General features: G+C 33.1%; 1 protein-coding gene across 3 annotated transcripts in view; it reads right to left on the bottom strand.

Annotated features, from left to right (window-relative positions):
* The window catches only part of YTHDC2 (YTH N6-methyladenosine RNA binding protein C2), an 81605-nt gene that overhangs the window by 9452 nt on the left and 49945 nt on the right, over nucleotides 1–22208 (bottom strand). For 2 of the 3 annotated variants that reach the window (XM_068535737.1, XM_068535740.1), the window contains exons 25-30: nucleotides 20557–20849; nucleotides 16293–16470; nucleotides 10683–10886; nucleotides 9737–9919; nucleotides 8423–8510; nucleotides 6608–8287 (exon numbers count right to left, since the gene is read on the bottom strand). In XM_068535737.1, the coding sequence (XP_068391838.1) occupies nucleotides 8430–8510; nucleotides 9737–9919; nucleotides 10683–10886; nucleotides 16293–16470; nucleotides 20557–20849 (939 nt within the window). In that variant the 3' untranslated portion in view covers nucleotides 6608–8287; nucleotides 8423–8429. Of the gene's footprint in view, nucleotides 1–6607; nucleotides 8288–8422; nucleotides 8511–9736; nucleotides 9920–10682; nucleotides 10887–16292; nucleotides 16471–20556; nucleotides 20850–22208 lie in introns of those variants that run through there. The other variant, XM_068535738.1, reaches the window with a different exon arrangement.

The following is a 22208-nucleotide window of genomic DNA, read 5'->3' as shown; positions in this document are numbered from 1 at the left end:
GTTGCATGTTCATAGTTCCTGTTGTTTTTGGTGTCTGCCCCCAGTGGCTTAGGTTGACTCAGTGGGTTGCATAGGCTTCCTGGTGGAGGGGACTAGTGCCTGGGTTCTGGTGGATGAGGCTGGATCTTGTCTTTCTGGTGGGCAGGACCACGTCCAGTGGTGTGTTTTGGGGTGTCTGTGACCTTACTATTTTAGGCAGCCTCTCTGTTAATGGGTGGGGTTGTGTTCTTGTCTTGCTAGTTGTTTGGCATAGGGTGTCCAGCACTGTAGCTTGCTGGTCATTGAGTGCAGCTGGGTTTTAGCATTGAGATGGAGATCTCTGAGAGAGCTTTCACCATTTGGTATTACATGGAGCCGGGAGGTCTTTGGTGGACCAATGTCCTGAACTCAGCTCTCCCACCTCAGAGGCACAGGCCTGACACCCAGCTGAAGCACCAAGACCCTGTCAGTCCCACGGCTTCATTTCTATAGATTAGGGCTTTCCAGCTGGTAGAATTATAGATGTCCCTCAAGATATTCAGTCCTCTTATCCTTTGGGAAGGCCAAGCAAGTAGCTTGATCCTGGGCTCCTCAAATTTGGGCTGGCTTAAAGGCAGGCAGGCTGGAGATGTTGTGCCGCAATGCGTCTCCTCTGGACAGTGGTTCTCCAAGTGTGATCCCCAGACCAGCAGCCTCAGCCTGCCTCCCCTGCGCATTTCTGTGCCCTTGTTTTTTTAAAAAAATCAGTTATCCCTAGATGTTGGGTTTACTTCTAGACTCTCTATTATGTTCCATTGATCTACCTGTCTATCCGTATGCCAATATCAAGCTGTTTTATGTACAATAGTTTTTTATGAATCTTGAAATCAGGTACTGTGAGTCCTCTAAAGTTGTTCCTTTTCAGAGTTGTTTTGGCTACTCTAGATCCTTTGCAATCCACATGAATTTTGTCAATATCTACAAAAAAGGCTTATGGGATTTTGACTGAGATTTTGTTAAATTAAGAGTCTGAAGAGATCTGACATCTTAACAATACTGAGTCTTCCAACCCATGAACAAGTTTAAGTCGCAATTTGTTTTTTTAAGTCTTCTTTCTCTCAGCAATATTTTGTACTTTTCAGAGTATAAGTTTTTCCACATCTCTTGTCAGTTATTCCTAGGTATTTGATATTTTTAATGTTACTATAAACGGTATTTCTTTTAATATAGAATTGTATAGAAATACACTTTTTAAAAACTGACCCTGTATCCTGCAACCTCGTTAAACACACTAATTAGTTCTAGTAGCTTTTGGTAGTAGATAGCTAATAATTTTGCCTTCCCCAGAATGCTTATGCTGGTAATATTACTTTGATATCCCTTTAGAGAGTCATTTCTCTTCTATTCTTGGTCCATGTGTTTGGGGTGAATATTTGACACAGATTTGGCCAATTAGCATAGTGATTGGTAAAGAGATAAGCACATGACCAACTGATCCAATGAGAGTCAATCCTGGAGCTTATGAGGAAACTAGTGAGACAACGTTGCTTTTTCTAGCTGGTTTAAAGTAGGACATTACTCATTTCTAATTTAAGTCCATTGTGGTTAGAGAACATACTTTGTATGACCGGAAACATTTTTAAATTTATTGAGATTTCTCAAAAATAGAATTATCATATGATCCAGCAATCCCACTTCTGGATATATTCAAGAGAACTGAAATCAGGATCTCAAAGAGACATGTGCACTCTGTGTTTACTGTAGTATTATTCACAATAGCCAAGATACAGAAACAACCTAAATGTCTATCAACAGATGAATGGATAAAGAAAATGTGGTACATACCTACAATGAAATATTATCTAGCCTTGAAAAGGAAGGAAACCCTGCCAAACACAACACCATGAATGAACCTGGAGAACATTATGCTAAGTAAAATAAACCAGTTACAGGAGGACAAATACTGCATCATTCACTTTATGAGGTATTTAAAGTAGTCAAAATCATAGAGACCGAGAATACAATAATGGTTGCCAGGGACTAGGGGGAGTGGGAAATGGAGATGAATAAGTTCTAGAAATCTGCTGTACAACACTGCGCCTATAGTTAACATTATTGTATTGTACACTTAAAAATTTGGTGAGGGTAGACCTCATGTTAAATGCTCTTACCACAAGAAAAAATAAATTAATAAATAAATGTATTGAGATTTGTGTCGTGGTCTATCATGATATTCTGTGTGCACTTGAAAAGAGTGTATATTCTGCTGCTGTTGGGTGGTCAGTTCTATAAATGTTAATTAGGTCAATTTGGTTGATAGTGTTCTTCAAGTCTACAATATATTTGCTGATTTTTTGCTTACTTTTTCTATCAACTATTGAGAGAGAGGTATTGAAATCTGACAATATTGTGAACTTATCTTTTCAGTTCTATCAACTTTCACTTAAGTACTTTGAAGCTCCTTTAATTAGGTGCCTAAATATTTAGGATGTCAATTGATCCTTTTATTATTACTAACTGCCTGTCTTCATCCCTGCCTTTATAGTCATTGCTCTGAATTCTACTGCCATTCTAGTTTTTTGTTCGTTTGTTTGTTTACTAATAGTAGCATGGTATAACTTCTCCCATTTTTTAAAACTTTTAACCGATTTGTTTTCATATTTAAAGTACATTTCTTGTAGACATCATGTAATTGAGTCTTGATTTTTTTTATCCAGTCTGACAAGCTCTCCCTTTTAACTGGGATTTTTAGACATTAATATGATTATTGCTTTTGTTAGGTTTGAGTCTATGATCTCATTATTTGTTTTCTATTTATTTTGTTTGTTTCCATTTGTTATTTCCATTTGTTCTTTCTTTTTTCCTCTTTTCTGCCTTCGTTTGAATTTTTACAAGTCTGGCTAGTGAGAACAGATACTACTACTGGCCCTTCATAAGCACCAGTCACTATTCCCTTTAATCCTTTCAGATGGTTCTTTTCCTGACCCCAGGCAGTTTCTGTGCATGCATGACCTGATCGGCACTCTGATGAGTATTCCAGGGAGACCGACAGATCTCTGGGGTTTGCCTGCTATGCAGATCTACCCTCTCTGCTCTTCTGTTCTATGAACTCTAGCTGCTTTGGTTTCCCCACTCTAACCTCTGTCTCTTCAACTCAGAAACCTTCAAGTTCTGCTTCAGTTCCCCTCCCTATGCCACAGCCTGGAAACCCTCTGAGGCAGTAAGCTTGGGCAATTGTAGGACTCACCTTGTTTGTTTCCTATGTCTCAGGGATTACTGTCCTTCACCTGATGTCCAGTGTCTTGAAAACTGCAGCTTCATATATTTTGTCTTTTTTTTTTAATGTTGTTTCAGGAAAGAAAGTAAATACAGTCCATGTTACTCCCCATCTTGGTTAGAAGTGCAAGTCCTCACTACCCAATTTTTAAAAATTACTCTAAAACACCAATAATCGAGACTTCAGTATTGGTGAAGGACAGATATATAAATCAATGGGACATAATAGAGAGTCCAGAAATAGAGCCAAAGAAATAGGCAAACTGATTTTTGTCAAAGGTGCAAAGACAATTCAATAAAGGTAAAGTCTTCAACAATGGTGTTGAAACCACTGGACATTCATATGCATTAAAAATAAACCTCAACCTAAATATCACAACTTGTACAAATATTAACCCAAAATGGATCATGAATCTAAATATAAGACATATAACTCCAGAACTTTTAGAAGGAAACATAGGAGAAAATCTTCATGACTAAGGATTAGGCAAAAGACTTCTTAGATATGACACCTAAATCATGATTCATAAAAGAAAAAAAACTGATGTTTTTTTAAAAAAATTTAAAAATACAAAAAATACTGTTAAGAGAATTAAAAGCTACAGAGAGAGAAAAAAAATTTTTTAATCACATATCTGACAAAGAACTTGTATTCCAAAAACATAATGAAATCCCCAAACTCAACAGTAAGAAAACAAATGATTTAATTTTTAAATGGTCAAAACACTTGGACAGGCACTTCACCAAAGATGGAGGGTGACTGCTAGAGGCTGAATGTTTGTGTGCCCCCAAAATTCTTATGTCGAAATTCTAATGTCCAATGTGATGATATTAGGAATCTTTCTGGGACCTTTGGCAGGTGATTAGGTGATGAGGGCTGAGCCCTTATGAATGAGATTAGTGCCTTTATAATCCCCTTCTACCATGTGAAGACACAGCAAGAAGTCAGCAATCTGCAAGCAGGAAGAGGGCTTGCACCCAAACTCAACCATGTTGGCACCTTGATCTTGGCCTTCCAGCCTCCAGAACTATGAGAAATACATTTTGGTTGTTTACAAGCCAAACAGTTTGTAGTATTTTGTTATAGCAGCCTAAAGAGACTAAGAGAGCACATGAAAAGATGGTCAACATTAATAGCCATTAGAGACATACAACTTAAAACGATGATAAGATACTATCACACACCTAATAGAATGATGAAAATAAAATATACTAGGAACAGTAAGTACTGTCAAGTATGTGGAGCAACCAGGTACTCTAAGACATCGCTGGTAGGAATGCAAAATGATATAGCCACTCTGGAAAACAGTTTGGCAGTTTCTTATAAAATAAAACATACACTTACCATATGATCCAGCAATCCCAGGCCTAGGTATTTACTCAAGAAATGGAAACATATTTCCACACAAAATACTGTACACAAATGTTTAGCTGTTTTACTTATAATCACACACACACACACACACAAAATGGAAAACAATCTAAATATCCTTTGACAAGTAAATGGTTAAAAACAAAATGTGGCACATTCTTTACAATGGAATACTACTCACGATAAAAAAGAAATGAACTTTGACATACACAACTTGGATCACTCTTAAAGGCATTATGATGAGTGAAAGAAACCAGACCCAAAAGGTTACATACTGTATGATTTATTTAAATGATATTCTCAAAAGGAGAAAACTAGAAATGTCAAAGAACAGACCAATGGCTGGCAGGTGTTAAGGGTACATAACTACAAAGGGATAGCATGACGGAGTTTTGGAGGTGAGGGAACTGTACCTTGACTGTGGTGGAAGTTACATAAATCTGTACATGTGTTAAAATTCATAGAGCTATACATCTAAGAAAAATTTGATTTTACTGTTTGTTAATTCTACAAATAAATGTTTTTAAAAACTTACAGTAAACCTAACACTAAATGATGACACAACTAGTTGGCCAAACAGATATTCTGAGAAGAGTAGGCAGAGTGAACAGCTAAAACTAGTCTCTGATGCTGGAAGGTGCCTGGTATATTCAGGGAATAGTGAGGAGGTCAATGTGGCTAAAGTGGAATGAGCAGAGGAGGAGAGTAGAGTAGAGAAGTTCAGAGATGTAATGGGTGACCAGATCATAAAAGGTGCTTATACCATTATAAGGACTTTGGCTTTGAGCGAAATGGGGAGCCGCTGAAGGGTTTTGAGCAACAGAGAAATATGAACTGATTTAATGTTTTTAAAGGACTACTGATTTCTGTGTTGAAAACAGATTGGTGGCAAGAGGAACAGGAGAAAAGGGAAGACATCTTAGGAATGATGGTGGCTCAGTCCAGAGTAGTTGTGACACATGTGGTGAGAAACAGCTGGAGTCTAGATATATTTTGAAGGTGAAGCCAAGAAAATTTTCTGATGGATTAGTTTGAGAGAAATAAAGGAATCATGGATGACTCCAAGTTTTCTGGCCTGAACAACCAAAAGAATGAAACTGGCATCAATTGAAGATAGGACAGCTTTAAGTGGAATAGATTGTGGGGAAGAACTGTAGTTCAATTTTGAATATACAGAATTTGACATTTTATTACACAGCCAAGTAGAAGTTCATTTTTGGCTAGAAAGACCATGATGCATCCAGTGGCCTTGGCCATACTGACTGCACTGTGTGGTCCTCTGGGTAGAGAGGAATCATGGAGAATTCAGGAGCACAGTGAGGATCTGTGCTACGGGAAGCTCACTCGGACTGAGAGGTGTGGTCACTTGTGAATTACGTGTCCAGTTTTTCACCCTGGTGTTGATTCAGGGGTGAAGTTCATTTGATTTATTCCTCAACACTTTCTCTGTCTCAGGATATAAGATTTTAAATGGTGAAGAATGAGTCTCTGAGGACAAATTCTTAAATGAACATGTCTTTTCTTGAAGTACTCATTTGAGGTTATTCTTTCCTTATTGTCTATCTTTGCTGTAATGGGTAGAGTGAAGCTGGGTTGTTCAGTGGATGCAATAATTAAGTACCATAATGCAGTGTCCTGAGAACAGAAGGTGGATGGCTACATATTCTATTAATAAGCAAAGGATTTTATATTAAAAACACATCTTGGGATTTTCCCCATTCCCCTATCGTAATAAGGCAATTTTTTTCAAGGGGGAGGTATTGATATGAGGTCATCACCTTCTATTGCAATTTAGTATTCTTCAAAGTGTATGAAATTCATTAATATCTCAAGGGGTATTGTTGATCGTTGTTACCTTAGTCCTATTATATAGTGTCAGAAATAACAAAATTTAAATGATTTAACAGAATGTCATTTAATAAGTATGTTTAAAGTTCATCTCTTCCAAAAAACAGCATTTTAATTACATTCAAATTGTGTTTATCTTAAATATCAACAAACTCATCATTTACATACAGGGATATATATTAGAAAACAGATGAAAATTAAAACAAGTTCTATTTTTTAGAAGTTCTTACTTCCAAATTAGGACACTGTGAACTGCTAAATATGTACCTAAACAAAATGTCTCCATTATCAGAAAACCACAACTTGCTCTAATAGGAAAAGAACTGTAATATGCATGTAGTGGAACATAATTCACATAGGCTCAATTTACAGGTATGTTTCAAAGTATAAAACAAACAAAAATCCAGTACCTACATATACAGGCAAAAGTCACAGCCGACATTTTAAACTAATGCACCAACATATAATGCTTTCCCAGAGAAAGTAGAAGAGTTCCCAAGATTTTATGTTGACCCATGATTTTTCACTTCTTTGTTCTCAAATATAGAAGCAGAGGACTTAGAGTTTTCTTTTTGTCTTTAAATCAGATTCATGTTGGTTTTTTGTTACATGGCAATGACCCAACTGCATCATGAGAAGTGCTATCAAACCTGGTCTATTTAGAACTCAGTAACCAAGACATTTCTTTGATTTCTCCCTGAACCTCCATTTCCCTTCAGAAAGTGTCTAAGGAAACTTCATAGACAATTGTGGTAAAAGAGAGCAAACCAAATAATTCTGAGATGGCAAAGAAATATATGACAGTTGGCACTAACATGGGTTTACAAAAAGTTACTCTCCATTTATTAAACCACAAATGCAAAAAAAGAGAAATCTTACCTGGAAACATAAGTAGAATAAAAAGTACTAGAAAACAAATAGAAGGCATTTAGAATTGTGGTGTTTGGAAGCTTCAGTTTGGAAGACATAGAGAAACCAAGTTACCACTAACTGTTAAGAGCATTTCTTTTCAACTTGTATAACCTGCTTAAATTTTTAACTTGTCTAAATCAAGTTTCTCTAGCCAAAACAAAGAGATCATAATCACTGTTTTTATATCAGAGATGTGTGACGATTGTAATGTAGGAGAAAGGAAGGTTTAGGACACATCAGGTTAAAAGAGGTAGCACCAGGAATAAAACTAAGCACTTAATCTGATCTGATCAAAGTCAGGGAAGAATTCTGCCTTTCTTCAGTTTTTACTGCATTTCATAGTTGCAGAAAAAGAACATTCTTTCTTTTTTTTTTTTTCTTTAATGTGCCTCAGGTTAAAAATGGCACAATGAAGAGTCTTTAATCAGCACACCCTATTTTTAAAAGGGACATTTTTAGATTTTGGTCATTTGCTTTCCTTGCTTGTTTTTTAATGATAAATCTTTAGAGTTGACTCTTCTAAAATGTTGCTCAGATGGACAGATATAGTCAGACCTTTCTTAAAAGTAAACAATTTACTCTGCATTAAAAAAAAATCACCAATAAGAGTTCTAAGTCAGTGTTTCAAACAAATGAAATGTTTAACTTCAAATTAAGTATGTTTAACTGCTATTGTGTTAAATAATGAAACTACTCTATTTCATTCAATTATAAACATATTAATAAACATATAATCATTCCCTATGATCACTATAAAAATTAAATTATCCTTTTCTCTTTTATATGAAGATGGTGGTTCTAAAGCAACACTTTCAACCAGAAAAGCCCATTCAGAATAACACACAACCCCATCTCAGTTTTTGGAAGTCAGTGCATTCAGTGGTTATAAGTAGGCATGATGTTCTTCTGAAGCTAAGAAGTCTGGAAGGGTTAAAAAAAAAAAAAAAAAAAGAAGAAGAGGAAGAAAAAGAAGAAAAAAAGAAAAGATAAATAATCTGAAAGATATCCTTAACGATCACAAATACTGCCAGTACTCAAAGTCAAGTATGGTATTACCTGAATGTCAAGCAGTTGTGGTTTTTTCTCCCAATGAAAGGCGTTCCCATAACTGGAGCAACTGTTCACCAACCTGAGGTTCTAGTTCCTAGATAAACCAAAAGTCAGAATAAACATAAAAAGGACTAGACTGAATTTTTTATCATCAAAACCTATACTGATAAAAATGTAAGAAAATCAACTCAAATTCCATGTTTCTACAAGAACATGCTAAAATCCTATGTTCTGCATTGCTCTAATTCTTTTCATTAAGATTCAGAGTTGACGTCCAGATTTCCAAGATTGTAGTTAACCTGCAAATATTGCAACTATCTGTGACAAAATGGTGAGAAATTTCCAGGGAGTTCTTCTGCAATTTTTTCTATCTGGAAATAATGAATTTTGTTTTCATGGAGATTTAGCAAAAGCACTCAGCTTAAACTTCCAAAGGTTTATGGTGAAACTTAGCATATTAGATGTTTGGGGTATTTTTCTCAAGAAACTATCTTGGATGACTATAAGGAATGTGATTTATTTCAAAATCATTATTATAGAATAAAAATGAAAATATTTTTATATAATTGAAAAGAACATTTATAGTCCCCTTGTGACATCATGTGCACTTAAAAAGAACCTTAACACTTTTCATATGGTGATTTGAACTGAGTCACACTTGTTCAAATAAAGTATTAGATGTGACCTTAGGCAAGACTAGATAGATTCTCTGAATCTGTTTTCTCCTATAAAATATTTGGCTAATAACTCATTTTAGGCCTAAGAATTGAACTACCTCATATAAAGAAGCTAGCACAGCAGTCAATATATCAACATATGTGAATTCTCATCACCTTAACTAGTTTAGAATACATATCAGCAGCATCATGAAGGCAAAGCAAAGCATAATAGAAATAAAACAAGCCACAAAAATATAAAAAGGTTATTATTTATGTTATATCATTAGTTAAAGCCATAAAGAACTTAGATACTGTTGTTATCCTTAGACTTTAGTGAAATTACTTCAGAATTACACTAGGTTTTGATCATATCTTTAGTTAAACAGGAACCTCCAAGAATTGACTTATGAAAGATTTTACATATGCAATGACAGAGAGAAGTCAAATTTACAAAATGTTAAAAAAAACAATGAGCTCTGTCAGGCACATTTGAAAGTAGGCTTTTAACTAGCTCTTTTACAAATCTGAACCATTATCTCCCCATGTGCACATAGAATATACAATTTGTATTCTTGCATTTGCTCCTCAAACAAATCACTGAATAACAGCCAAACAAAACAAAAAGAAGAGTGGAAGAAAAATATTAAATGCCATTGTATACCTGCCCATCTCTGCTTATCTGGACTTTCTTGTTGTCATTCCAAGGATTGAGTAAATGGTGTGCAAACTGAAAGGGAAGACTTTCTTTTCGTATCCACTCCACCTTAAACACTCCTCCTAGTCCAGCTGAACCCCAGTCCTGACTCTTCTCCCTTCCTATCTCAGAAGACATTCTAGAAAATCCCTGTGGGTAAAATGAGGGGAAACAGTGAAGGTGAGGATAACATTAAGACTCTGAATTCAATTTATCTGAGAAACTCTGAGTTGTTTTTTTTTTTATTTTAAGGTAAAAATGTAATATAAAAATAATAGATATATAACAAAAATCCAGAAAACCACTCATTGTTTTTTATAAAAAGATGAATTAGCAAATTTTAGAGGAAAGACCAATTCCAGCCTTCTAATATAATTTCAAATACAAACAGATATTTTCTAAATAATATATCATAGTTCTAAACCCACATTTATTCCATTATAAATGGATACAATCTAACTTCTAGGTTTTTAGTTCCAAAAATGATAATAGTATCAAATAATAAATTCATTATTTTATAAATTCAGATATACATCAAGTAAAGATGGGTTAAGAAACACACTCAGTTTCCTGACAGTCAAAACTAACCTCTTTGGCCTATTTAAAATAAACATTTTATCAAAAAGTCACGCTTCTCATTACTTTTAATCCACCTGAGAAACAGTAAATCTAAAGTTGTCTCAGAAGGAAAAATTGTTTATCTGGAAAGGCTCTGGTAAAACAAGGCAAAAGCAAAGGGATCCATATACATCATTCCTTTGAAGAGGTGCAATATATTCCTCATCCTCCGTCAAGCACAATGCATTCTTGCATTCCAATGCAATAAAAAGCCAGCTTCTTTATAACCTCCATGATTTAAATGATCTAATCTGCAGACATAACAATGCCCTTTTACTGCTTCAGGATGGCTCACCTGGAAATGTCCAGATCCTTGAACAGAAAATACCAAGTAAACCATGCTGCTTTCCCAAAAGGCGCGGTTTAGCTTCTGCTCATTACTAGGGGTTGTAGACCAGATACCCTTCTGTTGAGAAATTTCAAGGTTTCTCAGATTGCTACTCTTCATTATGAAGTATCGAATAGGCATGTTTGGTCTTGGTGAAGGAGATTTTGAGCCCTAAAAAAGAAAGTATAAATTCTTGAAAGGTAATCTGACCTTTCAAAATCAATAGACTCCATTAAACATCTTCATAAATAGATAAACCAAAATATTTTACCAAATAGTCAACAAATGCAAATAGCTCTATCATGCCTGAAAACCTACACAAGGCTCAATCAAAATGAGGTTAAAGAGCCAAAACCAAGTACTCATTTTCAGAGTATTCAAAATCCCTTATCAAGAAAGGATCCTGGTTTGCCAACTTTGATTTACACTCCAAATGTACTTTCAGAAAATATTTTAATAAACTTGCAAAGTCTGAAAACAAAACAAAAATTGCTCCAGCTTACTGCCTGGATACAGTTTCCAGGCGACAATGCAGGAAGTGAAACACAAACAGAATCCAATGGTCTCACTGAATTGCAGACATAGACCTTAGAGTTTAGAGGCCAAGGTAACTAGATTTTCCATGGCAGTGTACTATATAGAAGGAAGCTTCATAGGAAGAGAACTCCCGGGGAACTGCAGAAGGGGTTCCCACAAGTTTTTGGCTAAGTAGTGACCTGCACTTAGGTAAGAAAAAATGACCTGAGGCCAGGAAAGATCCAAAGCAAAATAGTTCTTAGAGCTCACACATGGTTGGGAATATTTCATCTTATTCCAGACAGAAGAGAAAGAACTTGTAAATACATAGTGCATTAGCCCACAGAAGGATCATACCTTAGTAATGGAACTAAATTAGTACCAGAATAAAAACTGCCCTGGATCCACCCTAACGCTGCTTAAAAGCAAATCCCGAAAGGATTACACTGATTGCAACTAACTTAACTGTGTATCAGAAAAATGTCTAACACTATTTAAAGAAATACAACAAAAATCTAGCAGCCAAACAAAATTTTAAGGAATGCAAACAACAGGAGAATATGACACACAACCAGAAAAAAATTAATCAACAGGAACAGAGTGAGATCTGACAGATGATGAAATTAGGAGATAAGAATTTAAAGCAGTTATCCTAAATCTATGTGCTATGTTCAAGAAGGTGGAGGAAACATAAATGTGATGAGTGGGGAAATAGAAGGTATTTTTTTAAAGACCCAAAGGAAGTTCTGGAGATGAAAATATAATATTTGAAGTAAAAATACACTAAAAAGAATGCACATAAGATTAGACACTACAAATAAAAAAATCAGTGAATTTAAAGATGTAGCAATAGAAATGATCTCAAATGAAGCAAAGAGACAAAAACAACTGAAAAAAATGAAGAGAATATCAGTGACCCGTGGAACAATATCAAGTAGTCTTACGTTTGTATATCTAGAGTTCCAGAGAAGAAGGGGGAGAGGTGAGATATAAAAAATACATGAAAAATAATGGTGTTAAATTTCCCAAAATTGATGGAAACTATAAATATACAGATTAAAGAAGAAATATAAAGAGAACCAGACCGAATCATATCAAAATCAAATTGCTGAAAACCAGTGAGAAAAAGAAAATCTTAAAAGCAGCTAGGGAAAAAAAGACAAATTATGTATTGAGAAAGAAAGATAAGAATGATAGTAGACATCCCATGAGAAACTATGTAAACAAAAGCTAGAAGAATTCATTTCCTGCAGATCTGTACTTAAAGAAATGTTAAAAGAAGGTTTTCAGCCAGAAGAATATGATCCAAGACAGAAATTCGTGTCAGCACAAAAGAATAAAAAGCACAGGAAACTGTAAATATTGAGTAAATATAAAGGACATTTTCCTGACTTTTGATAAAAAGATAATTGACTATGTAAGTAAAAAACAATACATTGTGGCATTTATAACATATGTTGAAAAAAAATGTATGAAACCAATAACATAAGGATTGAAGGGTAAAATAAAAGTACACTGTTGCAAGGTTCTCAAACTGTAACTGAAAGGGCATAATACTGATTCAAGATACATCAGGGTAAGGTACAAATGACTAACTAGTGAATTCTATCAAACATTTAAGGAAGAAATAATACCAAATCTATACATCTCTTCCAAAAAATTGAAGTGGAAGGAACACTTCCCAACTAATCTTTAAGAGGACAGCATTACTCTGAAACCAAAACCACCCAAAGATAACACAAGAAAAGATAACTAGAGAATAATATCCCTCATATACAAAGATCCCTCATTTAACAAAATTTTTGATTGAACAAAAACAAATCTAGCAATATTTTAAAAGGATAATACATTATGACCAAGAGAGGTATAAACATTAGAAAATCAATCAATGAAATCCATTATATTAACAGACCAAAAAAAAAAAAAGAATTGTGTTATCATTTCAATAGATGTAAAAAAAAAAGAGCACTGAGTATAATTCAATGCTTATTCCTAACAAACCTTCTTAGCAAATTAGATCCAAAAGAAAACATCCCACTAAATGGTGAAAGACTTAAGGCTTACCTTCTAAGGTCAAGACAAAGAGGAGGGCTCTCAACATCTTTATTAAATATTTTATTGGAGGTTCTAGCCATAGATATAAGGCAAGAAAAGAAATAAACGGCGTTCACTTTGGAAAGGAAAAAAGTAAAACTACCTTTATTAACAGCATGATTATCCATGTAGAAAATCCTGAGAAATCTACATAAAAAGCTAATAGAATTAATAAGTGAAGTAAGGTCATAGGATATAGGATAAATATACAAAAATCAAATGTATTTCTATATGCTACCAATGAACTGAAACTTTAAATTTTAAAAAAACAACAGCATCAAAAAGATAAAATATTTAGGAGTAACTGTAACAAAAAAACTGTAATATATGAACTCTGAAATTTACAAAACACTGTTGAGAGAAATTAAAGAATATCTAAATAAATGCAGATATGCTTATGGATTGGAAGACTAAAAATTGCTAATTGTAGATTTTCAAGTTGACCTATAGATTTAATGCAATTCCACTCAAAATACCAAAAAAATTTTCTGTAGAAATTGACAAGCTTCTTCTAAGTTTATACAAAAGCACAAAGATTGTAGAAGAGCCCAAAACAATTTTGCAAAAGAAGAACAAAGTCGGAGAAAAATCATTAACTGATTTCAAGACTTACTATGAAGCTATTACATAATCAAGTCACTGTAGCACTGGCAAAGGAGAAGTATGCAGATCAATGAAATAGAATAGAGTCCAATAAGTAGAAAACATATTTATGGTCAATTGATTCTTGACAAAGGTGCCAAGGTAATTCAATGAAACAAAGATCTTTTCAACAGATGGTTCTGGAACAACTGTATAGGCAAACACCAAAAAATTATCATTCACCCACCCATATAATAAACAAAAATTAACTTGAAATTAATTAATTCAAGGTATATGAAATAGATCATATACCTATCAATACATGTAAAAGTTCCAACTGTAAAATCTCTAGAAGAAAGCACAGGAGGAAATCTTGGGTTAGGCAAGGACTTCTTGGGACACCAAAAATATGAACCCTAATACAAAAAACAGATGAAACCAAAATAGAAAAAAATAGATTAAATGGATTTCCATCAATATTTGTTCTTTAAAAGACAACTGAATCACTTTGCTGTACACCTGAAACTGATACAATATTGTAAATCAACTATACTCCAACATATAATAAAAATTAAATTAAAAATATAAAAAATAAAATAAAGTAAATAAGCAACAAGGATACATTGTACAGCACAGGGAAATACAGCCATTATTTTGTAACAACTTTAAGTGGAGTATGATCTATAAAAATATTGAATCACTATGTTGTACACCTAAAACTAATATACTATTGTAAATCAAGCATACCTCAATAAAAAATAAAAAAACACTCATAAATAAATAAATAAAGTGATGGGTTACATGAGAAAAAAAAAAAAGACACCATTAAGAAAATGTAAATGTAAGCACAGACTATTAGAAAAAATATTCAAAACATAAAATTAAGACTTGTATCCAGAATACTAAGAAACTCTTACAACTAAATAAAAAAAGACAACCAATAAACAATGTAAAGAGGTTAACAAAATATGAACAGATATTTCACCAAAGAAGATTCAGAAATGGCAAAAAAGCACATGAAATTATGCTCAACATCCTTAGTCATTGGGGAAATGCAAATTAAAACTACAGTGGAGTATCACTATATACCCACGAGAATGGCTAAAATTAAGAGACTAGTAATGTTAAGTATTGTTAAGAATACTGAACAAATGGAATTCTCATAGATTATTGAAGGGAATAGAAAATAGTACAGATATTTCGGAAAACAGTTGAGTAGTTTCTTGTAAAGTTACACTTACCATACAACCCAACAAACCTACTCCTGGGTATGTACCCAAGATTAGAAAACATATCTATACATAAAGATTTGTACCTGAATATTATTCATAATAGTCAAAAAGTAGAAATGATCCAAATGTCCATCAATGGTAAACAGATAAACATACTGTGGTATATCCATACAATGGAATACTACTCAGCAATAAAAAGTAATAAACTAATAATACACTCAATAATACAGATGAATTTCAAAAGTGAAATAGCCGGTAATAAAGATCTATATACATTCCATTACAGGAAGTTCCAAAAAAAAAAACTCTCAGAACAAAGAGCAGTTTAGTGGTTGCCAGAATCCAGCGGTGATGGGCATGTTCTCTACATGACTATAGTACAGTTATATGATTGTATACATTTGTCAAAATTCACTCAATTGTACAGTTTAAATTGGTGAATTTTATTGTGTAAATTATGCCTTAATAAAGGCACTTTAAAATTAAAAACAAAAAACAAAAAAATCTTTAAACCTAAGAATGCAAATCTTTAAAAACATTTCTTTTCCTCTTATTTAACAAGAGTATTTCAGCAGACATTTTCACCAGAACCACATCATATAGCTAACGAACACTAATCAAATACTCAGGTACTAACAATGCAGGAAAGTAAAAGTAAACATATTCTAAACATTTGAAATCATTCGTATTACAAATTTTTTAAAAGATACATAGTTCTCAATTCTTTATCAACATTTCCTATCTTCCTAACCCCATCCAGTCTTGTATTTTTTAATATAACCATTGAATTGGAGAGATTAAGAATTGAAAGAAACTATTGTTCTTAATTCTGAAGGTATAAACCAAAATTAATTTAAGAAAATCTTCTTGTCATTTGTTTTTAACAAAAAAAGGTTCTAAAGATACAGAAAGGAAATCATGAACTGCCTAGCTACATGCCATCAGTGAATGACCTATTAGGTTTAAAACACCCCAAGATGATAATAACCCAAAATACTTGGCAAGCAGGAAAAAACTAAAAAATTTACTCAGTTTGTCAGCTTCTATTTATATCTAGAACAGAGACCATGATTAATAACTTAAAAACAGAATTATTTTATAATTTTGTTTAAATATGTAACATCAGATTTGCTACAAATCCTTGATACTCTACCTTTCCTGAGGATGGAGGAGAAGGACTAGCACAAGAACTTGGATAACTATTGCTGTCTGTAGATTTCACAGAAGACTGATCTGACCTGTCATCAGTGCTTCGTTTAGGATGTAAAATTCCTCTATCTTTGTACTTCTGAGGTGGGTGCAGTGCTGGAGATGGAGATTCCATCAATACTCTTGAGTGAAAATGAGGAAGCAAAGATCAGTTATACATAAGTTCATAATACAAAGCAGAGTCCATTTCAAACCAAAGTTCCAATGACACTTTGATTTATGGAATAGTATTTAAAAAGGCAATTTCATTCTTCAATTACATTTAGATGAAGGAGTTGTACTATTACGATATACTTACAAAAACAGCATTCAAAACAATACAAAAATACATTTAAAACAACCTACAAAAATCTTTAACTTAATATTAAATACCCAAGTATTATTCCCTTACAAAACTCCTAATCTCTTTTAATGTCAGTCTAGGAGAAGTCCTTAACAATTATAATGTCTTATATTGACATTTAATGTCTTTTAACATTATAAAATTAATTAAATATATCTGTGCTAATGGCCTTTACTAGAATATCACTGACTCCACTTCCGTTCCACTTTCATATATTATCGTAAAGCCAAATACAATAGATTTCAAAAGCATACTAAAAATTACAGTATGGTAAAGTGGAAATAAGACTGGACTAGAGTCAGAAGATTTTTAGGACAGTACTAAATTTACAACTAACGAGGGCAGGTGATCCTGGGCAAGTCTTAATTTATCTGAGCTTTAATTTCCTTAACTGTTAGATAAAGGGATTAAACTAGATAAATGCTAAGATTCTTCTGTTTTAAAATTCTATCAATAAATGCAGCAAAAACGGCAGTCAGGAATTTTATAATTTTTTAAAAAGTATACATCTTAGTGGAACAACCAGACATTATAAAAAAAGACATTAAGTGCTTCCTAAAGTAGTGCAATATAAAGTTCATAGCACTACCTATAAAATATTCTTGCCAAAACACTGGATCTAATCAAGCCCTGAGAGCTAACCACCAGTTTCCATGAAATACATAGGGTATAGCAATAAAAAGAGACAAATACAGAATGTGGTACATCTAATACCACTGACCTCGTTCCCTAAAAAAAGTCAACAGAGGAACTAACTGCTCTAGATCACAAGAGATTCAAGAAACAAGACACGCTAATACAATGCATGAGTCCTCCCTAGATGTTGTTTCAAATAAATCTATAGTTTGAGAATTGGGGAAATGATTATTTTATCGGGACTGATAATTGGATTTTGATTATGTAGGAAAAATGCCTCTATTTTTAAGAGATGCATATTTAAATACGGAAGGGTAAAATGACATGATGTGTGAGATTGATTTTTGAAATATGTAAACAGAAAAAGGAAGCAAGAAAAAAATAATTGGGGTAGATAAAGCAAATAGGTGAAAATCTTGGTAAACTACTGAATCTGAAATATGGAATTCACCATGACATATTTACTTTGCTATGTTTAACAATATTTATAATAAATAAACAAAACAAAAAAGGCCAAGTCATCAATAGTACATAAACTTCCACTGAGTCTTGCAATTATAATTATTCTGCCTTCAAAACAAGTTAGAATAGCTTATCCCCACAATTTGCTTCTTTCAATAAGTATCTTAGATCCAATACTATTTCGTCCACAAATAAATAAAATAGCTAAAGCCTAAAAATATTAACAAAAATATATAATGAATAAACATCTGAATAATTAATAACAACTTGATAAATGTAAAAAACCAACTTTTCAGGGTTTTTTTCCTCTCGTGAATTGACGTTCAATGAATTATCAAGTTACACCTCTAAAATTCCATCATTCTTTCCCTGGTACTTTATTTACCTGAAAATTAGGTAACAGAACTTAACTGAGTATAATACCTTATTAAAATAAAAATGATGTTTTCAATAGAACTAAATGTCTACTTTTGTGGTTTTCAATTTGATCTTTGACTCTGTGCTCTATTCTAAGCTTTTCTCTCATACTTGGCTTCCCCCCCAAGATTTCATGCATGTAGAAACAAAGCATTCGTGTAAACCCTTCCAACCTAAATTTTTATTTAAGAGGAACAAAGAGTTCTGATAACTCATTTATATCTCATTTTTCTTATAGAAAAGATATGTTTATCCTCTGTAAATGAGCAAGTCATTATTTAGAAAATGACAACAAAAAAATTGGTTTAATTTTAAGTTGTGATGAGGGCAACTTCTATTTTTAAATAGCTTCTTAAACTTTTAAAAAATAGTTTCAATAAAATGCTTTTATTAAAAGAAATTATCTAATCTATATCTTGCCACGTTAGCGTGAAAACTCTAACTATAAATCCCTTTTCTCCAAGAAGTAATCCTAGAAAGATTATGACTTCTCCAGTCAAAAATAAATCTTCCTAAGAGTCCTCATTCTATTCCTCACCAAGCTACATCAATTCCAGGCCTTATCTATTAATGCTACCACAAGTCTAAAAGCAGATGAAATTCTGTATCTCATTGTTCAACAGACAAGAGAATGAAGAATGCAAGGCTACAACTTGTAAGGAAAGGAAAATGGTAGACACTGGTATCACAGGTGGAAAAATGAATTTATAAGATAATCAGTTTCTAAAGCATAACTAATATTACACTTTATAATTCTGATTTTCTTCTTCTGTATTTCCGAATTTTATTAAATGAGTATGTATTACTTTTATAAAGAAAAAAAACGAAGGTTTTTTTTCCTAAAAATGTATGTGTGTAGTATGTGTGTATGTATATAGACACATATGTGTGCAAAAAGTCTCTGTGAATATAACAGGTTTTTTACAGATTAGTCTATAAATAACTCTACCACATAATTTCTATGCAAATGTATTCACACATTCTAAACAATCATTGTTCAAGTAAACATTTAGAACAATCTTTTTAAAAAGTGAGGCGTGTCTAAGTAGAAAATGTGTTTTTTACTATTTTCCTTTCACTTGGCAGTGTCTACATCAGAGAAAAAGGTTCAGGGACGCATATTATGAGAAGGTTTTCTAAGCAACTGGTTGAATTATTCCTAAAATGCAATATATGAAGAACTTGGAAACCACCATGTATTATTCCTTTTTAACTGAAGTATTAACTGATAACATGCCTTTATGCTTCATTCAAATAAGTAAAATCTGATCAAAAGAAGGCAGGTACTATATACTCCATCTGATCCTTGAAAAACAATAAGCACTACATATCTTTTATGTTTCCATTGTTCCTATTTTCAGGTTTTTAACAATGAAATCATATTCTTACCACAGGGACTATCTACCATACTGCCAAAACTAGCATTCCAAGCAAGAATTTTGTCTCTGTTATCAATTCTAACCTGGTTTAAAAAAAAAAAATTTAACTGATATAAAGAAATTTAAATTTGATTCTAACAAATATTTTTACAACCAGAAACATTTCTGAGTCATGACCAACAATTCATTATAACCACTATTATACCACCAAATACATTTTTGGATAAATAATATAAGAGCTCTCATTATTATTACTAATCATATAATAAACAAAAAATCACATCTAATTGCCAAATGCTAGAAAGGATAAAAGAATTTAGCTAAACTAAACAATTTTGCCAAGACAGTAAATTTATTTACTTTTTTAATATATGTATGCCTCCCCTCAATAAAATGTAAACTCTCTGAAGAAAGAGATTTTGTCTGTCTTACACATTGCCATATCCCTCACACTAAGAACAAACAACAGGCATTCAATGTGTCCCTGTATGAACGAATGAATAAAGTATTTTTCTGTAGGAATACTAGTCAGTGTTATTAATATCTAGGTAAGGCTTGTGGGGAGGCTGTTCTTCTAAATGGCCACAGCCAACACTTCTCGTTGTGAGGTATCTAGGAAAGATATGGCTTGACATATATCAACTAAAATACATAATAAAAAATGTTGCTATCTTTTTCTCAGACCCTAAATTTGTAAATTCTGGAAATTAAACGTTTTAAGCTTTTCCTGACAAAAACTTTCCCTGTTAAATAACTCAAGACCCCAGGAGTTTGAAATCCTTAATATTATCTAACACTTGAAAGAATTATCTTTTGAAAGTAAGAAACTCTTCCCATTTTATTGCGACCTTTTTGTGTATCTTAGATTATAAGAAAGTAATTTTTAAATATTATAAAAGCATGTGATTCTATGATAAATAACTATTTTCCTAGAGAAAATATCTCGTTTTGATAAAATGTTACAAATTTACCTTTCTGCAGTAGTAGACTCAGCAGAAAATTCAGTATCTGCTGAAATTTTCCTACTATTATTTGACCTCCAAGATGATGCCAAAGGAAGTTCTTCTGAAGACATAGGCCTTGGCCTTTGGCCAATCCCAGATGGTTGTTGTAAACCTGCAGACTGTTCTTCAGTGCTTAAAACAGCTATAATTGCTCTTATGGTAGCTTCATCAACTTGAGACCAAGGTTTGGATGGAGCTCTCATTCGGCGTAAAAATAAGCTATGCCACTTCTGTCTAAGCTGCAGCAATAAACTGGCTGCCTATAATAAAATGGTTTCTTCAGTTCAAATAGATACAAGCAAAATATCTATCACACTTGCAGGACAACGATTTGTTTATTAGTTAAGGTCTGAAACTGTTTCCAAAGAACACGTTTCACATTTCATATCATTTACTATCAATTTCAGCCTTTTTGTTGCATGAAAGAAATAAAATTTCTTATTTACCATTTTGAGGCACTAGAGACCCAAAATCAAATGAAACAGCCCAATGAGAGAGAAAGTAAACAATGTGTGGTAGAGTGTGATTAATACTGGAAAAGTAACAGCAGGGTAAATAAAGAAAAATACATTTAGTTCCATTCATACTTTATTTTACTGCCAAACGATGATGTCCATAAGGCAGCTGAATTCATAGGTCCAGAGAAAAGCCTAAGCTAGAGATACAGATAAGATGTACCTGGAAGTTATCAATGCATAAATGGTTACTAAATCTACACACAGAGGTAAGGTCCTTAGAGATTGTGCAGAGACAGAAGAACAGAGTAAAGAACAGACTACTAGAGAACATCTAACATTTAAGGCACAAACACATACAGAAGAGTTAGTGAAAGAACCTAAGAAGGAATGACCTCTCTAGATAGAAGAAGAATCAGGAAAGAGTAATGTCATAGAAACTAGTGTCAAAGAAGTTGCGACAGGGGTGAGGAAGAAAAATGGGAAAGGGCAGAATCAATAAAAAGAAGGGTATGGACAATAGCTAAATATGAGAGAAAGGTCAAATTTATCAAGGACAGCAGGCTGGCTTTGACAACCTGGAGGAGACAATATTGACCTTGGCAAGCACAGTTTCAGTGAAGTGAAAGATCGATGGGAATGGAAATGAGACTGCAGTAGGTTGAAGTGATAAATGAATGTATGGCAAAAAAGTAAACCTAGCCAGTATCGACTTTTAACAGTTGATACCGTCCCAAAAAAGGATATAGAATGATCTTTAAAAGTAAAGATGGAATTAAGGGAAGGCTTTATCAAGAAAAATTTTAATTTGAAAAAAAACATTCATCTTTCCTACTCCAGAGAAATATGAAAAGAGAAAACAGGATGAACTCACATCTTTCCCTTATAAACAGAGTTTATAAAATAAAAGGATTTCTTGTGTACCCAATACTCAATATTTTCTTATATACACAAAAATATTCAAATATTACCATGCTCAAATACTTAGCCACACCTAGATTTTTCAAATCCTCTACAGAGAATAAACCCCAATATGGCAGAGAATGTATGAAAACTGAAAAACAAGCTGTATTCTCTCATACTAAGGGCTCAATTTTAAAGATATAATTTTCATCACACTGTGTATCACTTCATACAATTGAATAAAAGAAATCTATCACATTA

Source organism: Eschrichtius robustus, chromosome 2 (assembly GCF_028021215.1).
Source record: "Eschrichtius robustus isolate mEscRob2 chromosome 2, mEscRob2.pri, whole genome shotgun sequence".
Classification (NCBI taxonomy): Eukaryota; Metazoa; Chordata; class Mammalia; order Artiodactyla; family Eschrichtiidae; genus Eschrichtius; species Eschrichtius robustus.
The sequence above is the reverse complement of the archived record's forward strand: the minus strand, read 5'-3'. Positions and strand labels throughout refer to the sequence as shown.